The sequence below is a fragment of the Neodiprion pinetum genome, chromosome 1 (assembly GCF_021155775.2).
Source record: "Neodiprion pinetum isolate iyNeoPine1 chromosome 1, iyNeoPine1.2, whole genome shotgun sequence".
NCBI classification, from domain to species: Eukaryota; Metazoa; Arthropoda; class Insecta; order Hymenoptera; family Diprionidae; genus Neodiprion; species Neodiprion pinetum.
In genome coordinates, this window is record NC_060232.1 from 4,612,370 (window position 1) to 4,639,145 (window position 26,776).

The window sequence follows — 26,776 nt, forward strand, 5'->3', positions numbered from 1 at the left end:
GTGGTGAGTACATGCATGCATGCATACACGCGCCAAATCTGGATCACGATTCATTGGCTCTGTCAGTGACAGTCAATGCGATCACGTTATTTGGTACAGTAAGTAATACAGTTGAGTGCCGACGTTTGTCGTGTAGTCTACGTTGTGTTTCTACGGCTCTAAAATACGATAATTCTAATTTCAGATTGTTCTTCCCAACAGAACAGTGCGGTAATTTATTTTTGAGCTATCAATTCGCGCTACTAACCAAAATTCAAAGTGCATAATCCCTCGCAAAAATTAATATGGAGGATAACAAGACTGGTGAGTGTCACTTCTACGAGTAACTACACAAAAAATTACGCTTTCTCTCGTTCCAACCATCCGAAACTAGTTCAAATCAATCTTGAATTAACGGGGTTCGTAATTTTGCAAGATCAGCAACGTTCAGGATTGTTAACAATGTTCTCTACGGTGTAATCATTTGCATGCTTCCCTGTCTCGAAACATAATTTGACAATAAAATTTTTTGTATAAAAATTTTCCTCAGTCATCAATTAGCATAATTGATCAGGTTAATTCAGGTAAATCACCACTTCATATTTTCTATCGTCATTCTTTATTTCTTAATGAATTTTCTGAATCTCTACTTTTAAATTTTATTGATCTTGTTTTACCTCTAAGAATTTTCCCTCTAATTTTGCATTTATGAACATTGTAAACAACTACCATCATCATCTTGATGAAACACATCTTTTGACAGAACACATTGTAATGACACCCAAGTGCAAAACTGCCAATTCTACAACGTTAATAATCGAACGCCAGGCGATCGATCCACCTCAAATTAATGAAAATGAAAGCAAAGTTCACATTGCTGGCGGAGATCACAAAGGAATCGTCATTAACAAACAAGCTAGTGCTGGTACGATTATTATGTTCTTTTACTGTATAAGAAAAGTCTTATCCTAATCTTAAGCATGTCAAATAATGAAAGATGTAATTTACTAGCAGCTAACTTAAAAGTGGCTGGTAAAACTAGAAATCCTAAATTAAACGTAAATCAATACATAGTTTGAATGGCACATCATTTTCAGTATCAAATGGAGCATCCGAACCTGCTCAATTATGTCTGGAATTCAGGGTGTTTCTTGTGAGTGCACAAACAGGAAAACACACACAAGAATCAAGGACTTTGCAATTTTGGTTTGCAGAATCGCTTTCCAGCATGGACCAGCCGAGCATTGCTCAGGAATTTTTCCGTGAATTGGTCAGCCCACAAGAGTTTCCCAGAGGTATATTTCAGACTTTAGATTTACAGTGACGCAGTAAAATCATGCAATTGTATTGGCAATGCATATATTATACGTTTAAAAAATGCCTTGCCAAGTTATATTCGAGATTTCAACAAAAAGTTTGGCGACCTTGTATAACCGTATGAGGTATTTACAATTCTTCTCTGAGATTTAAACCTTGTATTCGTGGAATGATTGATTTATTGATGTTGCAAGCTTAAAATAGCTAGCTGATGCTACATCTTTGAGTGGCAGAAAAGAGGTTCTGGAAATTTTCCCCACTAATGAGTAGCGGAATGAGAATCTTTGTTACATCTCAATCTTCCTGGATAATTGAATTTAAATCCTGAATGTACTTACTTAATTATGGTGCCAACAACAAAAAGACCATATGTGAAGGAAACATGACACACAATTTCGTTTTTCAGATTATGTGGGTTTTATAAAGAAAATAATGAAATTAATGCAACACAAGTACACTACGATCAAGAAGCTCGAGATTGAACTAAAGCAATTACAGGAGCCAGTTGAGCTTCCGGCTAGACCATGTGAGTACATCTGTTTTTATTCATTTTGTTCCATAGTATTAATGAATTTGAGATATCTACACAGAGGTCATCAATTCTTCAATTAAGTTCAAAGAAAATTGAGTTGGTATAGCGGATTATATTAATTGTCTAATTTTTCTTATCGTTACAACTGGTGACATCATGGCAACGCTTTATAATATTCATTGTTATTCACAGCTCAACTTGGCCATTTACTATTGACACTTCCTTGGTCTCAGAAAAATGTTCAGCGACCAGGTTCGATTAGATAGAATTGATAGGCTTTCGTTTATTGTGTTCTGTAATCACTGTTTTTTTTTTGCGATCACAAGCTGACTATTTCAGTGCAGATTTACTACATAGAGGTAATCCTCATCTGCAGCTTCACGTAACACAGCAAACTTTATTGGTCAATAAATGAGCAACTAGTTTCCATAGTAAATTTAAAAAAGGTTTGAAAATTCTTCAGACATGCATTGTGATTCTCTAACATCATTTCAGTATTCACATATTTTTATCGTTTATCCCTCATGCAATGCTAATTGTAATCATTCATAGTACATTTTTTTTTTTTCATTATTCATTTTTTCAATTGACCAGTAAATGTAATGACCACGCAATTATTGCAATCTGACTTTATTGAACGTTGATGCTGGTAATCATAACATTATTGATTTAACAAGTATTTTCTTTGTGGTTTACATAACATTATTTTATTCGATAATCAATAACTTAGATAAATGGTTAACATGCACAGTGTTTCTTAGACAAGACTCACAGTATGTACTTATCTCGTTGAGCATTTATTATTTCGTCAAAATTTTGATATAACAAAATATCAATAAAGCAATTACAACAATTTTGTATTTTTTTTTTTTTTTAATACAATATATGGCAATTTCTCACTCATTACCATGAAAGTACGAAGATAATCTGGCAAATAGCAGTTTATAAACCAAATCTTCGTCACATTTTCATGAGTTTCTAATATAAATTTTTAAAAACGTACTCTATGAAAGTGAATTTCAATATGCTTCTATATTTTACATGAACCGGAATCCATTATATTAGTATTCTTTTAATGCACTCAACTTGTACCAATTTAATATTTATATGAAAAATAGCCGATGATTATTTTAGTTTCGTTTAGAAATTCTGACGAATTACTGAAAATGTAGGAGCATTTGCGCAGCACATCACATGCAATTTTCAAGAAACTGGTACACCAAACAGATATAGAATTCTGAGAATAGAGTATCAGCTGTTTCCTGTTACCATTAGTTAAAGAACACAGTTTAACGTTTACACTGAATTAGAATTGTTATGGTCATTTGTATTAATAGAAGCGATGTCTATAATATAAAAAATATAATGAACATTTAAACAGTCATTGGATGTAAACATGCTATCTCAAGCTATCAAAGATTCGATGGCGGAGATCAATAGCAATAGTTGAATTGATTGTAGGAAAGAAATCCATTTGTAGGGCTTATAAACAACTTTCTATGACTAATTGGTCTAGTGGTGTCTAGATGCATCAGGACACAGTAAGAAGATTGTCAGTGATGGTAATGCCTGATAATATTAATTGGCTAAATTTTTGTGATCAACATTATTGTGTATTGAATAACATGATTCTGAACGATTGGCTAATATGATCATTAATTTTTTTTATAGCATCGGCAGATGACACGGCTATCGGACAACACGTTGAGCTGACCTTGTTCAAAATGCTTGAACTAATTGAGTCCGCATATCCGAATCCAGTTACCATAGTAGATATGGCTCAGTAAGTCCATCTCTACTTTTTAAATTTACAATACTTTCAATTGCTCTAGATTTATGCAGATCTTAATACATTCAATGCATACGCGATCATTACTTATCGTTCAAAAATAAAACGCATAGGGAATATGGCTGGGAAAAATCTGCAGTTGAAGCTATATTGAAAGAACTACAAGCAAAGGGTCTTGTTAAAGCAATGGAGCATGGAGCATTTACCCGAATTGTACATCAAGACACTCAAATCCAGGTAAAACTGTGGAAATTGAAAACTATGTGGTAAAATAATTATTATATCATTGTTTAACATGCATTCAATATTTTCAGGTCGTTAAGCAAATGCCCACAATGGTTAGCTCTAAACAGCCAACAATAGCTATTATTACTGCTCAGTACTGTGAGAAACTGGCTGTTGATTCAATGATTGAAAATAAGGAAACTTACGTTCGCTACACAACCGTCGGTAAGTCTTTATGATTCGGATTTTGAATCGTACAGTTGTTACACATGCCGTATTTTGTAATATAGTTGTATTGCGAAAGAAGAATTAGAGGGTCGAGTTACGTTTGAATGTTGATAAATATTGTTGTAAACATTTTCTGTCCGAACAAGATCAGTCCATTTAATTTTTGGGTTACACTTTACGAATTTGCATGATACTTTAGGTACAGCAAGCTCTCCAGATGGTACTGATGGAGTACGAAGAGTCACGTGTCGGTTTGGTAACGTAGTTTGTAATATAATTGAATTAACGCTACGTAGAATGAATTCATAGCTTGCGAACCGCTTGTGTCCACAAAACATCGACGTTGGTGCCACGTTTGTTCGTGTTGAGCTAAACGTTTTGGGAGTAATGATGTGTATTGTCCATAATATTGATATTTTACTTCAACCCAAAAGAAAATTTCGTCCACCTTTCAGAAATGTGGTAATGAACTGATTGGAAACCAAAAATTCACCTCAGCTCTTCGTCTACTGTAAACTTAATCACTCATCAATTTAAAACAGGAATATTGAGCAATTTTTGCCACTCTTGATTATTTGTAAACTGTTTCTGACGTGCGTATCCGTTTATAAATAACTTCACTAAAACTAAATGTGTGTTATTCGAAATAATTTATATTGATGTTTGCTTTCGTTCGTTGTCTGTATTTTTTCAGTTATTAGTTATTATATACTATCTATTTTCCATAACTGAGACGGTAAATTCGCATTCCAAGTAGCAATTCTAGATTTTTCGATTCTTACGTATTTTCTCATTATTTGTTAATTAGACCAAGAAAAAGTTATGGAACAGAAATCAAAATTTTTTCCTTGTATTCTACAGGTTGTTATTGTAGATTCCCTGTGGCGTCATTAAAATTCGTACATGTGTCTGCAAACATAAGTAATGCAGGGGTGATGGGTTCATGTTTATGTTTGAAATTTGTGTTAAGAACTGTGACTCAGACATTTGTTGACTGAAATTCTCAAAATATGAAAAGGACTGTTTCACAGTCAGCAAAAAAAAAAGACAATGCGAAAAGCTATTTATACAAGAAAGTTTTTCACACGATAGTTTCTATAGATCTTGATTGCCAGTTTTTGATTTCATCAGTAGGTGATAGCAAATAGACCTAAAATAAAATAAAAATATTCTCAACTTTGTCATGTATTTTTATACTATTCTACACCGATTCATCACTGGTAATATTGTTTTTATGTAAGTTCACAATAGCAGCACTCAGCACCATTGTATATATTTCTAAATACACTGGGTAAATTCAGATGAAAATCCATCTGTATACATGATAGAACTAATTGTTCATTCATTACAGGAGAATCTAACGTTTACACACTGGGTAATATTGGTGCTCACAGAATTGTATGCACAAAGTTGCCTACTGTTGGCCATACCAGGGAAGCAATGACTGCAGCTGGAAATACAACTACTAGATTACTCGGTAGGTGTTTTCTATTTCTGCCTTCTTGTTGTACTTACTATATTAACGTTTTCTATACTGATTAATAATTGTTGTCATTGTCGTATAATACAATAGTTTTATTGACACGACTGTTCATGAAATTTTGTCAACTTATCTTTTCAGGAACATTCCAAAAAGTGGACTTTGTATTTCTCGTTGGGGTTGGTGGAGGTGTTCCTCATTATACCGATTACAACAAACATGTTAGATTGGGTGACGTGGTTGTCTCAGATTTAACTCCGTTCAACAAAAAATACGTTTACGTTTATTGCGAAAGTGCCAAGATGCATGAAAACGGAAGTTATTTGTTTGAAACCAAAGAATATTGCCCGCAAAATTTAGGACTACAGGAAATCGCCGCGAACCTGAAATCACAGGTGAGTTTAATCTGCTAGTCAAGATTTATTCAACCCGCATAGAAAACATTCAATCCTGAATTATTTCTGCTGTCGAAAAGTTTATATTGCAATTGTGGAATTAAATAGTTGGATACAAATTGTTATTTCACACCGCACACAGGCAGACAATGGGACAATACCACCTTGGCAAACTTATTTAAAAGAAGGTATAGATGCATTGAGCACACAGTCTGAACATGCCTTTCAACCACCCGCACCGGAATCAGATAAACTGTACATGGCTATTGGTGAAAGGGATGTTATTGAAGTAGCTCACCCTGTTGCTCCGCAGGGAGTAAAAAATAAAAGGTAATCCTGTAATAATGAATAATAAAACCATTTTAGTTCATACAGTTTAACATATTATAACCGTAATAATTATACAGACTGGATGGCTGCCCGCGAATACATCTTGCTCCAGTAGCGTCTGGACGTCAAATTGCCCGAGACGATCAACTCAGACAAAAGTTTGCTACCAAGTTTGGAGTGCTTGCATTTGATGCAGAAATGGATGCGGTGGTAGAGAGTGTTTTGGGTAACTGTCGCGAAAGCTTTGCGGTTGTAAGAGGTATTTCAGATTACAAAGATGGTTCTAGAGCCAAGGAATGGCAGCCATATGCATCACTGGCAGCAGCCAGCGTAGTTAAAGCTGTAATATGTGCAATGGATCCACCAACCAATGTTTAAAATGCTAAAAATAGTCGAAGTATCAGTACTTCGATATATGCTGAACTCAAGCTTACGATTTTAAAGCTCTAACATTTTTTCCATTTGATAGCGTTTATTTTGTAGCAAGACTTTATAATTTGCTAACAATGCATAATACAAAAGTGAGAATAGTATTACAAAATATTACATGGATAAATGTTTGATTAACATTTTATAATATCTACATATTGTTGTATTATTTACGATTTGACGTTATAGCAGAAAAATTATTGCGTAATAAGCTATCGATTCAAACGCACAAACCAATGTGCCACTTTTAAATATAGTATAAGTAAATTTAAATGCATTTAATAACTTCTAGTAATTCTTAGTCAGTATTGTGTAAAACACGATATTGTTATATCTGTTCAAATGTATGTTATTTCATTATTAGACATGAATAGTCTAAATAACTTTTTCCCAATTTAGAGTTGGTTTCAACAGTCTTCTAGTACCGTAGTCAACGACATTGATCTGTCCGAGCTATTTCAGTTATAAATGCAGTGAAATCAGTAATCAAGTTGCTTCAATTTAAAACTGACGAAAATTTTATTTCCCTGGCTCATTTGGTTTTTCTACTTAGGGTGCATAGAGGTTTCCTTCGCATAAACTTTTACATAAGGATTTCACTATATGACCTTTAAATTCATAGTAGAGTATATATCTATATTGAAGGTTGAGGAATAGCAGAAAATACTTCATATTCATCAGCCTAGAGTCAAGTCGTTATTAAAGTAGTTAATACATAAATGTTTATTCGAATGTTTCAACTCATTGTACATTAAATTAACCGGCACACCTCGCGTTCCAGTTGTCTCTCAATTATTGAGCACATAAGTGAATACTATAACACTAATATAGCGTTTAATGAAAGTTTAACCTTGAATGGTAGGCGTCAATGTGTTCATAATAAGTACATATACACGTACACTGACATATTCAATCAATATTTATATTGAAAAAATTTATCTAATTCCTAATTCTGGGGGTATTTCACTTAACAAAAATTCGTTTGTCATTGTTCGTGTTTTTCATCCTTCGCAAGCCAATACGACATACCCCCTTGATTTCATTCCTAACAACCCAGAACCAATATGAATAAAGTTATAATTGTTGTAAATTAATATATAGTTAGATGAAAATCTCTATTGATGGGCATATATATAGAACAAGTTTAATAGATACAAAGAATTTTATATATCGAAGTACTAACAGTGTAAACTTTTTGTTCAGATAAGTACTTCTTACACTGATTATAAGACCGAATGGCATCCTTTGCGTAAATATTTTCTAATCACGATACAAAGAGGAAATATTTGTAACAACTTCTTAATTATGGTATAGATTGGTGGATAGATACTTCTATTTATTTTTATATTTATTATGTCTGAAAGTTTTTATTGTTGTGTTATTATTTTATTTATAACTACCTACTTACCATCTAAATTGTGACTAATATTGATAATATCTAATTATAAACTAAGATTTATGCAGATGAGCTTGTTGATCACTTGTTGACCTGGTGCACTGCTTTAAAATGATAGAAAATGGCATGGTAAATACGATTGGAATTACTCAATGAGATAAACAGAAAACTTGAATCTTGCGTTTCATTATGAAGTAATCAAACATCAGGTTCTTATTAAAGGTCTGATACCAATATCATCGAATTACCTAAATTTCATTTTTAAAAAAGTGAAAAAAAAAGCGGTTTGAGTGTAAATTCTATAAGTCGTGCTTATAACTGTGTTATTTTAAGCCAAATATTTTTTGTCATCAATGCTAGTCTTTTCTTCTACTATTGTCACATGGTCAATTTGTTTTTATAACACTAAGTATTATTCCTAGACTGGTATACAAAAAGGTTTCTGAAAACTAGTTTGTAGCCATGTAAGCAACACGTTAGGCACTAGCAAAGTCCTTTATTCATATACATTGCGCGGAACTGGTTCTACCACGATTAATCATTTTAATTGCTTCAAGATTAGCCATAATTAGTTATAGTTTCAGTCTATCTTGTAAGTATTGCTCGAGACTAAATTTGTTCCAAATTCAATAAAATTACTACAATTATAACGAAAAGTTGAACCGTGTGTGTTTTAGGAAGTGATGCTGCTCTCATTATTCTATTACTGGTTGTATTCGTATTCTTAGTATGACTATATGCAGGCATATGAATCATTGAGTCTGATTTATCGAAAAAACGACTTCTAAATAAAAATGTATGTATTTCTAGCATATACTTTAGTTTACTGATATCTATTGTACAACGATAAATTATTCTATATTAATTCTGATTCATTTACGTATCTGAATTTTATTTTATTATTCAGCGACCATCCATAATGTACGTTAATCCGTAATGTTAATTATGAGACATTGACGAATTTTGTTGAAATATATCTTATGGGTCATTTAAATACTATGCGTTCTTTAATTCTTAATGCTTGAAAAATAATAAAATTTGTAATCGTCATGTCGGATCACGCGTTCGAACAGAGCTTTTTCATTAAAATTTTGGTGTAGTCTAAGTACAAATTTGATGTTACATTAAAAGTAGTTAATATTGCAATGGAAAACAAGATTGTAAAAAACTTGACTAATACATACAAAAATTTCGGGACATCATTTTAGCTCTTTTATAGTTTTATTTTTTATCTTTCTAAATTGGAAAAAGTTCTATACATGAGCAGTGCCGCGGATAGCATATATTGCGAATCATCGAATCATGACAATGAAGCCAAGAGAATTCCGTGACCAAATATGGACATCCAAAACCTGAGAACTCGTTCAATTAACGCAAAAAGAGAAAAAATACTGCTGATAGTGTTGTATTAGTAAAACCTCCTAAGACAGCTGAAATGATGTACTTCAGTTATTTTTCGAAGTTATTAAACTGAAAAATGTGCGTTTCCAATTTTATTCTAGAAAGTACGAAAGAACCTCAGTACCCACGCGGTTGAGGACCGCCATCAGAGATCGGGCGTCTTTAAAATCTCTGGACCAATGAGAAACTGGATTTTAATACCATCGACCAATCAAAAATAACGATGCGTTTGTCCACCAGCCAAGACAGACGAACGGCATGATTATTATCATTATTCCATGGAGTCACACACGCGATTTTGACCGACCTCACCCACGTTCGGTAGCTCTTTTTCTATCGAAGTAAAGCAACAACTCGTTAGTCCGTGTGTTAAACCGTGAAAATGTCTACGTTAGCAAGTCCTCTTTCCGTTGGCGGCACAAGACAATCTGGTGCTCCAGTTCGCACGCAAAATGGTAATACGCTAACCTATTCTAAATCATTTACTAAAATTATTTTGTGACCATTTTAGCTTGTCTTTTTCCACTAATAATGATTACAACTATTCTACGCGTATTCCGCACATCGTTAAATGCAGTTCAATTTTCACAGTTATGGCAGCATGTGCCATCGCTAACATCGTAAAGAGTTCCTTGGGACCTGTTGGCTTAGACAAAATGCTCGTCGATGATATCGGTGTAAGTTTTTCTTCACATACCTTCATCAATTTTCGACAATCTGATACTACTGAAATACCTCCAAAAATCCATCCTCATTTCACAGGATGTAACTGTTACCAACGACGGAGCTACTATACTGCGTCTCCTTGAAGTCGAACATCCAGCTGCTCGCGTATTGGTGGAACTGGCACAACTTCAAGATGACGAAGTTGGTGATGGAACAACATCTGTTGTAAGCATATGTACGGTTGATAGATGATGTAATTGATTCGTCAACAAATCTGTGTTAATTTACTGCACGTACTTTTGTCAGGTAATTATTGCTGCAGAACTATTGAAGAATGCCGATGAACTAGTTAAGCAAAAGATTCATCCGACTTCTGTGATTAGCGGATATCGTCTTGCATGCAAGTAAGTAATTTCATATTTTTATTTTGTTTCACTTAGGAACAACTTATAACATTTACTCACCTTCCTGGTGTCTATCATCTTATTCTTTGCAGAGAAGCGTGTAAGTATATTCAAGAACACTTGACTATCGGAGTTGATGAGCTCGGCAGAGACTGTCTGGTCAATGTAGCCAAGACGTCAATGTCAAGTAAGATTATCGGGGCGTATCCTTTTTCTACCTATCACAAAAAAATGATTAATTTTTTTAATAAATATTACTACTACTGTTCGGTAAACTTTTAGCATGGCACCAGTTCTAAATTTGAGTAAATTAGTTTTATATATTAAATGGTAAATCACTATTACTTAAATATATTTGGACATAGAATATCTTCAAATTCAAAGTTGGAGAGTTAAGTCATCTTGAGAAATCGAACAAAGTGAAAAAAAGAAAGGAATCTGGTATGTTTCTTAACAAATTATATAGTGATGCGGACTTTTTTGCTAATATGGTCGTGGATGCAGCGAATGCTGTGAAAATCCATGATAACAGAGGAGTAGCCTTGTATCCAGTGAAAGCTGTTAATGTGTTAAAAGCTCATGGAAAGAGTGCACGCGAGTCTATCCTTGTGCCCGGTTATGCTTTAAATTGTACAGTGGCATCGCAAGCGATGCCCAAGAAGATAGTTAATGCAAAAATTGCATGCCTAGACTTTTCGCTTCAGAAAGCCAAAATGAAGTTGGGAGTTGAAGTACTGATCACTGATCCTGAAAAATTGGAGGGCGTTCGTCAACGTGAATCTGATATCACCAAGGAACGTATCCAAAAAATCCTTTCTGTTGGCACTAACGTTGTTCTCGTTAGTGGCGGCATCGACGACCTCTGTCTTAAGGTACTTCCAAATTTTCTATTGAAAGTATAGAATATTATTAATTGTGAAGTTTCATTATAATGGTGTTATTACCGATATTCCTGGCTTTGCTCACATGATTTATATTTCTTGATTGTTTTAGTATTTTGTCGAAGCTGGTGCATTGGCAGTTCGTAGGTGTAAAAAAGCTGATTTGAAACGAATTGCCAAAGCAACTGGTGCTCACTTCCTTACGTCTTTGACGAATATGGAAGGAGAGGAAAGCTTTGATGCCAACTTCTTAGGCGAGGCTGCAGAAGTTGTTCAAGAAAATGTTTGTGACGATGAGCTGATCCTTATTAAAGGGTATAATATCTTATCCCCACGTACTTTTTCCTTTTTGCTCTGGACAAATCTCCATTTTTTTGTTGAAGCACAATTATATAAAAATATTTAACTTAAGTATCAATTCAAATTTAACATAAAAATTCAGACAGCTAAATTATCTATCATAATATCTGAATATAAAATTAACTGTATTGTTCCAAATGTCAGTTACTCCTAAGTGTTAGTGGACATTGGAGTTTGATACTTCATCACACGGATTACTTTCTAAACATAAAGACAATACATTGAGTATGATTTTTTGTGTCATGTTCAACTTCAAAATCTCGAATTATATTTAAATCAATACAATTTTAAACAATTTGTTCAATAGCTATAAAGAATCAAGTAATTTACATTTTCTAATTAAATTCAACAGCCCAAAAGCCCGTACAGCAGCTTCCCTGATTTTGCGTGGTCCGAACGACTTCTATTGTGATGAAATGGAACGATCTGTGCATGATGCACTATGTGTCGTGAAGAGAGTACTCGAAAGCAAATCGGTAGTGGCTGGTGGTGGTTGCGTTGAAGCTGCCTTGTCAATCTATCTTGAAAACTTTGCAACGTCTTTGGTTGGTCCCTAACATTATATATTACATCTCTATTAAGGCTATAGATAAAGTTGGATTATAAATTAATTAAATAAAACAATTATGTTGATAGAGTTCCAGAGAACAGCTGGCCATTGCAGAATTTGCTCGATCTCTCCTGGTTATACCAAAAACATTAGCCGTCAATGCTGCACAAGATGCAACAGACCTTGTTGCTAAATTGAGAGCATATCATAATTCTAGCCAGACCAAGGCTGATAACGCCCATCTTAAATGGTAAGATTCTGTTCAAATTAAATCAATGATAATCCTCATTTCTTAACTTTTAGAGGGAAAATGATTTATAATTGATGAATAATTTTTTTCAAGGGTTGGCCTTGATCTGATTGAAGGTGTTGTCAAGGACAACAAAAAAGCAGGCGTACTGGAGCCAGCAGTATCTAAGATAAAATCTTTGAAGTTTGCGACTGAAGCAGCAATTACTATTCTGCGAATTGACGACATGATCAAATTAGATCCGGAGCGAAGCAATGATAGATCCTACCAGGACGCAATGGCTGCCGGTGATCTAGACGGATAAGAGTGAATGTTATTTAAGCTTTCTTGTTTTCGTTTCAACTTCTCATTGAATTATTGAGCAGGACTTCTTAACGTCACATGGACACGCATAATTTAATTAACGTAACTATCACGTAATTAATTAGGGTAACGTTGTACCGGAGACGTACATTGTCACACATTCATTTTTTAAGTTAATAAAAAATAACCGATTTGCTAACAACAACGATAAAGTTGATAAATAAAGCTTTATAAAACAAATTTCAAGGAGTTTTGATATACCTAAGGACGTACCTGTGTGATTTGAGTAAACATGTTTTATTTAAGAAACTGTGGAAACTGTTGCAATACGGTTTTTTCCCTTAGATTCAACATATACTCTTTAATATAATTAATGATCCATAGAATATGCATGACTGCAGATAATAAACTACAATTTCCAGAATCCCTTTAATCAATACAATTTTTATATAATAATATATTACATTTAATGATCTCATATCTTAAATCTATATTAGATGAGTACATTACATTATTGAATTTAACAAAAATGAATCAAATATAACCAATGTTCACTTCACGAAGATCAAGTTGGGTATGATATAGAATGAGAAATGAAGTTTTACAATAGTGAAGCTTTGATTAAAATGTAAATCACCAAGCACTGAGTTACGGATCTGATCACTTCTATCAATGATGAAATTAAATTAATGACAGATTGTATAGTATATTCCACCATTTGGCTCACCACAGGTAAAGACATTTTTTTGCAAGCATCAGGTACAGGCTGGATTTAGGTACCCCAGGTACACTGGAACCATGCTAGCCGCGTTCAAATTCGTTGCAGTGTGCACCCTTTTTGGACCCTTGTAAACTTACCTCTGGATCTGTTTAAATAACAGGGCGAGAGTAAGGATAAGTATACAAGGGTACATACCTTTGACAAATTCGAATTCGGCTAGTGCTTAACACTTAGAGAATATTTTTTAACGCTCGTCAAAAATTAGTCAAAAATGTGGTATAAAATTATGGCGGCAACGCGACAAGCTAATTGATACTGTAATATACTATAAATCGAAGACAGTAGACCCTAGTTCATTAGCTTTGGAAGTCAGTGCTTTCAGCAAAACTGTTTTCGTTAACACTTTTTGTATACCTTTTACATCAGCGCCAGTTTATTATGTACATTGCTTACTGTTATTCTTCGTATCTTCAATCGGATAAGTCAGGTTTATCGAAATTTCCCTACTGCTTGAAAATTAATAAAAATATATGAATTTGAAAATAACTTGATTAAAAAAAAATCAGTTTGTAAATGTGAAATGTTTCGTCATTTTACGAGGAATACCCAACCAGATCCAAAACCATAGACATTTTCCACTTTATAAGTTCATTCGACAAAGGTTGTCGATATGTTCAGGTTTGTGTTTCATGATACGTATAACTAAAACTCATGGTGAACATGAAAAGTACTCACTACATTTTTCATTTCCAGCAATGAAATATCCGCGAATAGCAGAAATTCATTCTTTTCTCAAGGAGTACGATTGCGAGAAAAACTTATGGTATTTACACTGAAGAGACGAACTATTTGATTAGAATTGCTACGTGTATTTAAAATCACCGTTTTTTCTTAGTTTCCGACATGCTGCCCGGTCGGCATAAAAATAAAGTTGAAGACCAATTTTTTTTTTTTTTTGTTTTAAATAGAAATTAAAACTAATGAAGTGATATGCACTCACAATTTTTATTTGGTTGAAAAAACAGTATTTTTCCAAAAATTAAAAAAAAAAAAAAAAAAAAAAAACTAAATATAACATGAAAACTGTAAAACATTAATGAAAATTATAATTGTACTACAATTTAAATGACTCAATAGTCATTCGACGTGATTTCAAAAGGAAAATGAAAGCAATGTAGAAACGTTACTTTAGCTAATCCTATCTATTGTCAAAAATAAAAGAATATTGTTAAATAAATATTCCAAGACCGACCATTTATACTGACAAGATTAACAGAAATTATGCGATTTATAAAATATATCTATAGTTTCCATTTTTAACTCGTCGAACTCTGCAAATAACAATTGTAACGTTCGTTACAGTCAAGTTGCGAAAAACAACTCAGGCGATAAGTTTTCCTCATTTATGGTTGGATAACAGAAGGTACACTTATAGTGCAGGATTTTCAAATTTGGGCCCTTTGGTTACCAGAATATCAGCATACGATGATTCCTGGTTTAGTTCCAGCACTTGAAATTTTTTTAGAACTAGTAATGTGTAGAATTTCTGAGCAGCCTGTAAAGAAAAACAAAAATATAAAGAAAGAGACAAATTAGCGACACAATTACAAAATTTGAGTAAAGCAAAGACACTAATAAATTTTTACCGTTTATACATACTATATATATACGTATGTATAAACAGTAAAGATTTATTATTATATATACACATGTATAATATATATATATTACACGACGCGACGAATTTCAAATATATATATATATATACATATATATTACAGTACTAGATCGGTGATCAATAGTCATAGAATAAGTGGAACCCAAGTTATTTGCAGACAATCAAGTAGTCATCTAAACCCGGTTACAATATTATATTCAAAGACAACGAGGCTGCAATTACACGTTCTGAAATCATCAACATTCTGCGATGATTTATAAAGTAAATAACAATTAATGTCTTAATCCATACCTGTTTACGATTGTTTCTATATGCCATCTCAGAAAGTGTCAGACTGTCTTTGGTCTCTAGTTTGCTCTTAATTACGTGGTACATGTGACCAGCTCTCTTGTTCAATACTCGTTCTTCGAACTGTTCATAAGTCTCATCAACTTGCTGCTCCTCTAGCTGTATTATAACAACAACATCAATTAACAACAAGGCAATCACAAGACAGTCATAAAAAGATGATGTCTTCAGTTGACATAAACTAAGGAATAAGAGAATGTCGAAGAATATGACTATTTCACATACTGGACCAACAGATGGGGGAAATTCATAATCTTCATGATTCCAAGGAGTAGCTGGACCTCTTTCTGATATCGCGCCAGGCGTGTGAGCCAGTGGTTGGTGGTCGTCATACCCCAAAAACGGTACTTGCGTCTGAGCCTGGAGGAAAGAAAACAACATTCGCGGATGACCAGAGGAAGAAAGAATTCATTAATAATGTAAGGAAAAAAAAATAGAAATGGAATTTGTTACACATTTGTAGCTGCCAGTTAACCATAACTTGACAATCTAATAACAATTCGACAATTAAATGTAACATCAGCCATAACTCACCTGGTCATACCCCATATTCTCCATTTGAGGAAGCTCTGAAGGCTGTAGACTTACATCTTCAGGCTGAACTGGTAGCACTTGTGGTTGCTGCTGCTCATCTGTACCTAATAACGAGCTGACTTCGGCTGGAGGAATCTGAGGCATCTCGACATTATTGAGAGATGGGGTTTCAGGAGGTAGAGACATTGCCTCAATAGATTCCACTGATGGAAGGATGGCACTAATGTCAGCAACTGATGTTTCAGGTGGTAAAGATACTTCTGGAGGTATCGGTGACCTTGGAGGAGGGAGAGGAGTCGGTGGTACTATGCTTGGGATTTCCATCATTTCGCTAGCAACAGACGTCTGGGAAACTTCTGACTCTGTTTGTTGCTGAGTGGAAGGCTGTTTGAGCTGTAAAAGCATTATTGTTAATGGCAAATCAAGAAAGTCAAATGCAAGTATCGATCACAATCACTTTTTTATACTGACCTCCTCATCCGATGGTGCCTTTCGCTTTCGACTCATACGTTTACCAAGCATACTCTGTTCGAAGTTTGTTACATCCATGTCTGCAGCATCTCTTACTTGTTCTAACTGCATACCATCTTCATCCACCCCGATTCTAGCAAAATCTTCATGGTCATATGATTTGCTGGTTAAATGCCGTTGGTAATTCTGTAGAATTTAAAATTATATCTCAACTATTATACATATCCAATTTTTCTGAAATAATAGGGTTGGGACTAATTTTTGCGTATCCAAATTTTTTGGAACATGTTACTTTTACCGGATAAAATTTAAACTGCCAAATTACAACAACTAAGAATAGATTTCAACTTATTGGAGAAATTTTCTCAGATAGTAGTAATACAATATTAACACATGGTATTCATGATATTTGCTGATAAATTTTAATGTTAAATGAAGTACCAAAAAAAGTTCTACCTTAAATAAGACACGTGCGGGTATAGGTCTGCCTGGTAGAGCGAATAGTTTTTCAACACCACCAGTTTCTTTCCAATGCATTAAGCGTTTTGTGGGAGGAGCCAAGTCCAAAGTTGTGATAATATCGCTAGTGTCTGATAATTGAGCTTTCATTTCTTCTCCTGAGATGTTTTTCACTTCATCAACAATTAATTTACGCTTACGTTTAGCCTTAGTGAATCCTGAAAGTCGAAAAAGTACCTTTCAACACATTTCGAAATTGGACATAAGGGTAGATTTATTAACCAATAATAGGAAAACCGTGCCTTCTAATCTTTTAATTCGTAGTCTGTAGCCTTTCTTTTCTGTCTATTGATACTATCAACTCATCTAATATGTTGGCTCATTATATATATTTAGCTAACTTATATCACTCTTCAATTTGGCCGAATATTGTATACCTAGTGATGAATTAAAAAAAAACAAAATCTAATTTACCTTTCAGGGCAGATGCATCGACTGGCGCTAGAGCAAAACTTTCTTCCTCATCATGAAGGAGAGTAGTTTGTTCCTGCTGGGGTTGAGCCTCCTCAATGGCATCTACTGGATGTTCTTCAAGGACAGTTGGAGGTGCTGGAGTGAAGCGACGGCTAGCTACGCTCACTCTCCCGCCTGCATCATCACCCATTGCAACAGGTGTGGCTGGTCTAGAGCCATCTGTGCTGCTCATACCACCACCCATAGGAGATGGAGGCCCACCAAAGTGATCACCCATATCCTCATCCGAGTCCTCGTTAGTCGGTGGAGGTGGACCCACTGCTGCTGCTACATCTTGTTGATCGCCCATCGCGCTAACCTCAGGTACTGCAACTTCTCCCATAGGTGCTTCGTCAAAGAGACCTCCTTCGAATAGGCCTCCAGCTATAAATCAGTGTTATTACTATAAACCTTGTAATTGATTGAGAAAAAAGATTGAGCTCTATGGAGACTCTTTTTGTGAAATAGAACTACACAGTAATTAACTTACAAATTATATCTTGACCCAAGTGACCACCAAACCCATCATCTCTAATTGGAGTATCGATATCCATAGCTTGTGCTGCAGCTGAAGTACCAGCGACAGGTTCTTTATCCTTCGGCTCTAGTGCAGTTTCCATTCCTGGTCCATCGCTGAAGAGCATGTGACTCTGGAAATCACATACTTTATTATCATCGGATCACTGACTACATGTTTGGGTAACAAGATAGGATTAGAGATAAAGACGATGAAGCAAAAAGATTCATCCTGTCTCAAAGTATCCAGTAAACCTTTCGATTAGCAACCTTAGCAACTCATACCTGATCGAGGGAAGGCTCCATTGTAGTAGCATGTCTCAACAACTCAGGTGGTTCTGCATCAAAACTCATATCTCCGAATCCCTGATCGTGTGTGACAAGAGATAAGCTGCCATAGTCTTCTCGCATAGTAATTTCTTCGGCGCGAGATTGGTTCAGACTGAATTGGGCCTCGATATCTACATCTCTGAAATATTGAAAAGTGCATCATTTAAATAAAAATAAAATTGTTCTAGAATTTTAGCGATAGATACAGTTATTACATCATAAGTAGTTTAACCCATGTCCCATTTCATATCTTTGCTTAGGAAAATGCATTTTTATTTAGAGACAACATATGTGTGAAAAATTTGATTCAACTGAAAAACATTCTGACGTCAATATCTTAGCACTCACTTTAACTCAGGCATAGCTGTGTCAAAGTCATGAAACACTTCAGGCAGAGTGATTGCATTGACTGCAGCCTCCCTATGCTCTTCCGGCAGATCAACCATTCCTGGTCGAAACGCCATTTTTATTTTGACGAAAGCCTCGTTACAATCTGCCAGAAGATATTTGGCTTTCCTAGAATAAATACGCACCACTCCCAAGAGAAGATGTCCTGATGTTCTTAAGGCCATCTTTACCTATTAAGATACAAATATGAAATTATCAATGTAGTTGCAACAGCAACATGTGTATGATAAAAATGTAAGGAGTAACATGCAACGACACGTGATTATAAGCTACTAATATGGGTCCATAGATACAGATGCTTCGTATCAAAGATTCATTATTACCTTGGGTTGCAGAATGCCGTCTACAGATTTCTCTATATTTGTTTCAAAGACGTGTGCCTTGGTAAGTTTTTTGTCCCAATGAGCAGCCAGCCAGATACGGGCTAGCGGCCCTTTTTTGGCCAACACAAAATGTGCATAAAACATGATTGGCGCTCCTTGCTATGTGTTTCCTACAAAAAGTTTAGGTTAGTTTTTGGAACTTCGTTCAGACTTCTCTCAGTCCAACTTAGCACGCAGAGAGCGAATTCACTTTTTCAACGATGTAATACAACGCACCCAAAACTATCCACCAGGCATTATATTATCTTCATAAGAAGATTGTTTGCCAGCTTGTGTTATTCGTATTGCGGTTAACCCATCATTGGAAAACAAATCACATAATACTTCGGAACGAATGATACGTTTAAAGATAAAATAATGTATATAGAAAAAAATATTCCGTAAAGTATTTACACAAAACTTTTGAATACAAATATTTCATTCATAGTTTGATAAACTGTCAACAAGAGTGCTCAAGATGGCGTCCCAATTTTGGCGGTCACCGTAAACAGTGTTGAAAGAATGTTTTCATTGCAATTATAAGGCGGTTTATCTTACACTAACGGTTCAGTTTAACCCCAGTGTACTCCCCAATATCATGATTTTCTTAATCCCACTTTTTACTTCGGTTTTGTTGACGCAAACTATTGACACATGTAAACGTAACCCTCGACCGCGTCTTCACTATCCGGATGTTCTGTAATTCCGCTGCACTACCGGGCGTTCCGAAACACAACAAAACCTCAGCACTCGGTTGAGTTTCATCAGTTTCATCGTAGTGATATGTCTATGTATGCTCTAAGACCTATGTAGAGTACTCTGAGGTCTATTGTTGGAACTAAAAAAAGTAGGCTGGTAAAAGAACACAGGTAAAAAATGCTATGGTAGTCAATCTAACGTCATACCGAAACATAGGTTATAACCGGCACTCGGCAGACGACGAATTACGACAAATCGAAACTGTGAGGTTATAATCAGTTTCGTACGGATAAAGTGAAAGATTCGTTCGTAAAACCGAAGTAATAAATCAGCTGATGAAATGTTAACGACTAGAATGTTGCTGAGGCGGCATACGTCGTACTTGAAGTATAGCTACGCTTCTGCCCGACGTTTCACCCAGGCTGCGGAAGAATCAGAGGACATAATAACGAGTCAAGAATATAAATTGGCGCCGTTGCCGCAGAAAAAACCGCAGAGAGAACCATTCGTCAAGAATTTATTTATCGGACGATTCGATAATGACCTGCTTGCCTACCCCGAAGTTCAACCAAACGAGAGGCAAAATCAGTTCAACGCATGGCTCGCGCCAATTGAAGACTGCATTAATCGCAACCTCGAAGTCAAGGAGTCAAATATAAATGTGATATCCAACGAACTGGTGGAGCAGCTCAAGGATTTTGGTGTTTTTCGCGCTACCATCACAGAGGAATATAAGGGCATTGGATTAAACAGTACAGAATATGCCAGATTAATTGAAGTAGTTGGTAAACACCCCTCTTTAGCTTCTTATGTGATTAGCCGCACCGAGCCAACGGAATTGATCCTAAAATACGGTACCGAACAACAGAAACAAAAATTTCTCCCAAGGATCGCAAGTGGCGAACTTATCCCAACTCTTGCATTGGCCGAAGACAATACAGACATTGATGCTATTCCGCTTAATGCTACAGCAGTTGGAACGGAGTGCAAACGATACTACAAGCTCAATGCTGAAAAGATTCATGTCTTGAATGGAAATCAAGCTAACTGTTTTATTGTTCTTGCTAATTGTACAGAAACTAACGACCCGCTACATAGGCCAGATATACCCACTATATTTATCATTGAACGCGAAAATAGCGGAATCGACAGTTCAAAGAAAGTTGAAAACATTGGCCAACGAGGATTAGAAGTGTACAAAGTTAACTTTACAGACACCCTTGTGCCAAGAGAAAATCTACTAGGCTTAATTGGAGGTGCTCCAAAAATTGCGTTAGACTTAATCACCTTAGGTAAAGAATGTATCGGATCGCAGGTGATAGCTATATTGAAAGATTTCATTAACATCTTAACAAAACACGCAATTGAAAGAAAACACTATGATAAACAAATAATGACCTATGATTTTGCAAAAGAAATTATTGCTAAAATGAGCACTGACTTATATGCAATTGAAAGTATGACCTATATGACGACTGGATTGATTGACGAATACAAAGACCAAAACTGCAGTGTCGAAAGTGCCATTGTTGCAGCTTACTCGATGAACAAATGTGTAGATCAAATTTTACAGGGACTGAAATTACTTGGTAGAAAAACTTACCTTAAGGATAGTCCATATGAACGAATCTATCTGGATGCTTTAGGATTAGCGTTATACAATGAGTCGAGTATAGATTTGCATACGTATATAGCTGTAATGGGTCTTCATCACTCAGGGTCTATTAATTCTGAGACTATTCAAAAGTACAGGAACCCATTCATGTTTCCTTCATTCCTGTTGAAAGAAGTATTTCTCTCAAGCAATGGGCCAGACCTCGCTTTGGATGAATATCTGCACCCGTCTCTCCAAGTCTCTGCAAAATTGCTCCAAGCTGCTGTTCACTGGTTGCACGATGCGGCGGAACAAATGCTGATTACACATGGCACAAAAGTTACTGAAGCTCATATGGAATTACGAAGGCTAGCCGACATGGCAATTGACATTTACATGATGACTGCAGCTCTAGGCAGAGCATCTCGCTCCTATTGCATTGGCCTCAGACTCTCGGAAAAGGATATTGTTATGGCACATAGTATTTGCTGGAATGCTCACAGGAGAGTGAAGAAAAATCATGAGGAAATCAAATTAGGAGACGAAGGAAACTGCGATGATGTGTACAGAATAATTGCTAAGAAGATTTTTGAACAGCATGGATACTTCCCTGAACATCCTCTTAAAAAGAATTTCTGAAGACGGTTTAAAAGTTTGAAAATGAATCATTGTATGTATGATTTACGAACTTATATTAGAGGGACAGAATAAGTGCATAAGTGCTCAGCTAATCACCTTCTATCACTTACGGCAAGTAATGTGACTACTTGAAATGTTCTATATTGTACATTATCCATTTACATATTTATTTTATATTTAGTTCACATGAAACTTTTGCACATCTTTCGTATTAACTTTTATCAGAGTTGTCTCAAAGCGATCCATGTTAAATTACAAACAGTAAATTTGATATCAAAGGTGATTATTGTAGAATATTTATATTTTACCTAGAATGGTAGATGCGAAATAAAGAAGTAATTGTTTTATTAGAGGTATTTTTAATAATGAACACTTGGTACAGGTTATAGAATATCACGTTACCAAGATCATGTTGTACTTCAACAAATAAACAAATCAACAGATATATTCACTGTATATCTATGTACACACATTTGAACTCAACCTTATATACTGTGTATATTTCATATAGCTTTCGTCCTCTCAATTTAGAACTTTGAGAGATGGAAGATAAATTAGATTTGATTCTCATTAGACTGACTAGATCTTATCCTAAAGTTACTCGAGTAATTTAAAATATTTTTTTACTCTTCTCGTTGTGGACTCGTCTTGTATATTTTCTACGAAATATTCATCAGTTAGCAACACTGCAGAATTTACTAACTATTGCTTGTCAAAACCACGCTGGTGCATAGCTACAAATGACTTTAACAGATCCCTCAATTACAAATAACTTTCATTGGCAAGTTTTAAAAAATCCATCAGTAACTTCATAGTCAATGAAAAGTCTCTTAGCTACTATTAGAATTAAACAAATTACATGTAACTGTTCTGATTTATATTTGCGTATATATGTCATCTGAATAGTACATAGTAGATCCTTGTTTGAAGAATAACATTCTAACAAGCAACAGATACTGAATTTTGTTTCAGGAACATTTATGGCTAGAGGTAGGGTATATAATCAGACCACAGATTCCCCTTGACTTAAATTATCCTTGCTATTCGGTAGCAGTTCTATTAGGTATATACCGATTATTGGACGGTATCTCCTGGAAAGTTGACTGGATATTTTACTTAGTGTACGTTTCCAAAATATTGTTCTCAGTCAGACCTCTATCGAAAATTAACATAATTTTTCTGGTAGCACAATAATTGTCTCATCTCTGTATGTATCTGTCGAGGACCAACAGCTGCGCAAACAGGTGTATATTAAAACTGTCCCAAACTCAATCTGGAAATCTTGCTCCTGTTGAGTGGCCAATTTTAACTTTGGTATCACAGTTGATAATATTTGTAATTCAAATGTTATCTCTTCTCCACAATGCTTGCATCTACCAACACTTCCTGCCATCGGGTATGGTAGCAACACGGCATTATTATCTCGCGAGTACCTGAAGCAGTGATAAATACGTATATCTTTACGAATATGTTACATAATTTATCAAATTGAATTGTATTTAGTATAAAAAAAAGTTCGGCCATCATATAAAGAAAGTTTAATGAATCGATACCTTAAAAGGGGATACGATTTCTTACTAAGAAAAATTTGCAGATAAAAGTTTTTTTCTAAGGAAATTTGCTGAAATGTTGACGTACACGTACTAATTACCATTGTTTGCATAAACAATACCTGAGAATCTGTCCAGGATTCATCTGTAGTCTAGACATGAAATCATGGAACATCTCATCTCCATGAATTGGAATTCCTTTCTCATATTTTTCTAGAGCAGTATCAGTCGCCTTGCCAGCTCCAGATTCAACGGGAGAATTAGGAATGGAGTCAGGATTAGATTGTTGATATTCAAGAAGTAAATCACGAACATGCTGCGGCACGTGAGAGTTATAATCTTCTTCTTCAACAAAGACAAATATTTCCGAGAATGTTAGGCAAACCTCATCCTTTGATTCTACATGCTGCACGGGCAGAGGTGTAACTTCGTGCAGTAGACTGATCAGATCGTGTTGCGGCTTTGTCGGCGTATCAATGCAGATTACTTCATTTTCTTCACCTTCTATTTCAGCAGAAGCATGAGGTGAATCCAGTCTTCCTACTGCTCCTCCTCCACCAATTGTGGGACTTTCTATACCTGTAGGGCTACAATTAAGAGATTTTTACTTGAGATTATCGTACCGGTGAAATGAAATGAGCTACTCATATATACATCTAAATGTATTTCATTAATTTTGAGACAAACCTGTTGGCATTAGGGTCGTCGACATACAGTTTTGAAAAATCATTACTAAAATCTTGTTCCAAGCTCTTGTTCCATGAGGAAAGATTGAATTGCTTTTGATTAAATGCTACGTTATTTCCATTCTGCTCTGCCATATTATCATTGGAATCATTCCCCCAATCATCTGCATCAGACAACCAGTTTGTCGCTGAATCTGTTCGAACGCTACTACTCGCTGAAGCATTTGTGCTCGTCGGATCTTCGATTGATTGTACTCGAATACAAGTCCAGCTTTCATTTTGGTTCCAACAATTTGGATTAATGCATGTAAATATGTACAGCGTACGGTGGTACTTGGAGTTTTCTAAAGGTGCATAAACTTGCAAGGCTAATAATTGTTGCAGGCCACAGAGACTGCATCGAGGTGTTGAATCGGATGTTTTGCTGTAGTGCCAATCCTGCAGATTGTGATGAAAATTCGTTAGATTTACGTGAAAGACATTAAGCGTGGGAGCGGAAGTATATACTCTATTCATGCAGGCAAAAATAATCAGGCACTAAATTAATGTTCTCATTTGTTTATAAATGACTTTGGAAGAACATATATTGCCAGTGTGTATAATTGTTAATAATTTGGGAAATGCTCACCGGTTTACCGCCGATTTTATTTGTAGTAAAATTCACAAGACAGCGATACTTTTCTGTAACACATTCATCCTCGTATCCCAGATAAACTTTCCCGTGTATATTGCGAGCCATTTTTAAGATATAAAATAATTCCTCTGGAAGACTATAAACTGAAGGTAAGTCAGTTTAACAATTAACAGGGATACTTTCTGTCAATAATTACAAAATACACTGACAATTCCATCGTTGTGTGTGACATGCGTTGCTCGCATTCAGCATCGCGCCTGCGCCTGCACAAGGTGTATTGATTTCTAGATACATTGTCCTGGAGATTCTGGAGAAAATGCCGCAGATGTACGAACGTGACTGAAGGTATATAAAGACTGCTAGCTTTATGGGGCTTTTCGTAATCGAAAATGGCGGACATAAATTCATTGACAAGCAGCGCCCTCTGCGTCCTCCCCTACACGCGCAACTCAATCCGGTAAGCGGTCGGCAAGTAGAGGCAACACGAACTGATGTTACCTTCGCTCACCACGTATACCCAGATAATGCAAAGTCGAATATTATTATGCCTATAGAATGACGAACGGGAACAGACTGAACTTTTCATATAACTCGGTATGGACGCCGTATACTTTTCAACTACGCAAATTCATTTGAACCAAGTTCGGTAATGTCAGTGTAACTCTATCGGGTAGACAAAAATAGTTATCTAAACAGATCCGCAATAAACATGCACTTCGTTTACTGTTAACTGAGTTAGAAACCTTTTCTTGATGCAAAGGATGGGAGACATAGTCGAGGAAGTTAATCAAAGGATGGAAATATACAATTGTTCCTATATGAATCTTATGTAATTTCGGTACATATGTTTAATACTTAACTCGTACCGTTAACTAAAGATAATAATAGTTATCTTCAGTCAATGCTCATATCTTCATTCCGAATGAAGATGCAGCTGAGATATAAAAATAATTTCTTAACTGACGTTAGATTTCCGTGGTTTTTTTAAAAATGCAATTTATTTGCAGCAGAAAACTCAGACCTTCCTACACAAAAGTACTACTCGTAAATATTTTTCGGACATTAGGTAAGACTCGATTCTTACTAATGTTTGAGTCTATGCTGTAACAAACCCCGATGAACCTCAAGCAAATCATTATCACAAAAATAATAAAAAAAATTTAAAGATGGTTAAGGTTTTTTTTCAACTTCTATTCATATTACCTGGCTAAATTGCGACTGTCAAACTCTAAATTGCCAAAGGTATGTGCACCTTGTTGACTTTGATTAAGAAACGAAATCTATCAAAAGAAAAAAATATATTTATGTGGAATTAACTCTGAATCAACTAGAGAAATCCAAGGGTATTACGATTCCACATGCGTTACACATCATCGAAGCGTGGGTTTTGTTGACAATGAATTAAATTTACGCAAGAATAAAATTATCATTTGAAAAACTACAATATGTTAGTTTTTGACGCATGAAAATAAGTTCACGCATGCTCGTTTCCACACCACCGCAAGCGGTAGAGCACCCGGCGCGTTTTTTTTTTACGTGGTATCCCCAGTAGGCCTACTCCACGGAGAATAGTAGCAAGATCGATCTTACGTTCTTCCAAAAATTGCAACTAATTTTTTTGCACATGTTAATTATGGTACATTCGTTTGCCCAATCAATTTTTGCTCGAGTATATTCGCAGTTTGTTCGAAATTTTTGAGTTCACATAACCCGCCGACT

At 35.3% G+C, this 26,776-nt stretch overlaps 5 protein-coding genes across 7 annotated transcripts; 3 read left to right on the forward strand and 2 right to left on the reverse strand.

Annotated features, from left to right (window-relative positions):
* The first annotated feature begins 116 nt into the window (after positions 1-116).
* Positions 117-9,094, forward strand: LOC124211679 (uncharacterized). Of its 2 annotated transcripts, XM_046611004.2 has the most exons (12): positions 117-303; positions 743-904; positions 1,077-1,274; positions 1,703-1,822; positions 3,500-3,611; positions 3,731-3,854; positions 3,932-4,067; positions 4,270-4,326; positions 5,422-5,547; positions 5,692-5,945; positions 6,088-6,275; positions 6,353-9,094. In XM_046611004.2, exons 1-12 carry the CDS (start codon positions 285-287, stop codon positions 6,651-6,653), a joined length of 1,797 nt encoding a protein of 598 aa, XP_046466960.1. In that variant the 5' UTR covers positions 117-284; the 3' UTR covers positions 6,654-9,094. The 2 variants fall into 2 exon arrangements, with proteins under 2 accessions (XP_046466960.1, XP_046466969.1); XM_046611013.2 differs by lacking the exon at positions 4,270-4,326.
* A 668-nt stretch (positions 9,095-9,762) lies between these two features.
* CCT1 (chaperonin containing TCP1 subunit 1) lies at positions 9,763-13,155 on the forward strand. The gene is made up of 10 exons (XM_046611025.2): positions 9,763-9,956; positions 10,093-10,178; positions 10,264-10,392; positions 10,474-10,571; positions 10,664-10,774; positions 11,038-11,443; positions 11,565-11,767; positions 12,165-12,357; positions 12,449-12,612; positions 12,706-13,155. Exons 1-10 carry the CDS (start codon positions 9,884-9,886, stop codon positions 12,914-12,916), a joined length of 1,674 nt encoding a protein of 557 aa, XP_046466981.1. The 5' UTR covers positions 9,763-9,883; the 3' UTR covers positions 12,917-13,155.
* Positions 13,156-13,329: 174 nt separating this feature from the next.
* vtd (RAD21 cohesin complex component verthandi) lies at positions 13,330-19,958 on the reverse strand. 2 transcript variants are annotated; one of them, XM_046610954.2, is made up of 12 exons: positions 19,814-19,958; positions 19,217-19,386; positions 18,834-19,063; positions 18,441-18,624; positions 18,130-18,289; positions 17,601-18,023; positions 17,124-17,344; positions 16,668-16,853; positions 16,197-16,589; positions 15,888-16,022; positions 15,606-15,761; positions 13,330-15,191 (listed from the first exon to the last, which is right to left on the reverse strand). In XM_046610954.2, exons 2-12 carry the CDS (start codon positions 19,358-19,360, stop codon positions 15,066-15,068), a joined length of 2,358 nt encoding a protein of 785 aa, XP_046466910.1. In that variant the 5' UTR covers positions 19,361-19,386; positions 19,814-19,958; the 3' UTR covers positions 13,330-15,065. The 2 variants fall into 2 exon arrangements, with proteins under 2 accessions (XP_046466910.1, XP_046466903.1); XM_046610947.2 differs by having other exon boundaries at positions 19,493-19,958.
* A 155-nt stretch (positions 19,959-20,113) lies between these two features.
* Positions 20,114-22,534, forward strand: LOC124211674 (complex I assembly factor ACAD9, mitochondrial). Its single transcript, XM_046610992.2, has one exon. The coding sequence runs from the start codon at positions 20,295-20,297 to the stop codon at positions 22,185-22,187; it is 1,893 nt and encodes a 630-aa protein (XP_046466948.1). The 5' UTR covers positions 20,114-20,294; the 3' UTR covers positions 22,188-22,534.
* Positions 22,151-25,777, reverse strand: trus (programmed cell death 2 like trus). The gene is made up of 4 exons (XM_046611087.2): positions 25,052-25,777; positions 24,425-24,861; positions 23,860-24,324; positions 22,151-23,620 (listed from the first exon to the last, which is right to left on the reverse strand). The coding sequence occupies exons 1-4, from the start codon at positions 25,160-25,162 to the stop codon at positions 23,353-23,355; spliced, it is 1,281 nt and encodes a 426-aa protein (XP_046467043.1). The 5' UTR covers positions 25,163-25,777; the 3' UTR covers positions 22,151-23,352.
* Positions 25,778-26,776: the final 999 nt, after the last annotated feature.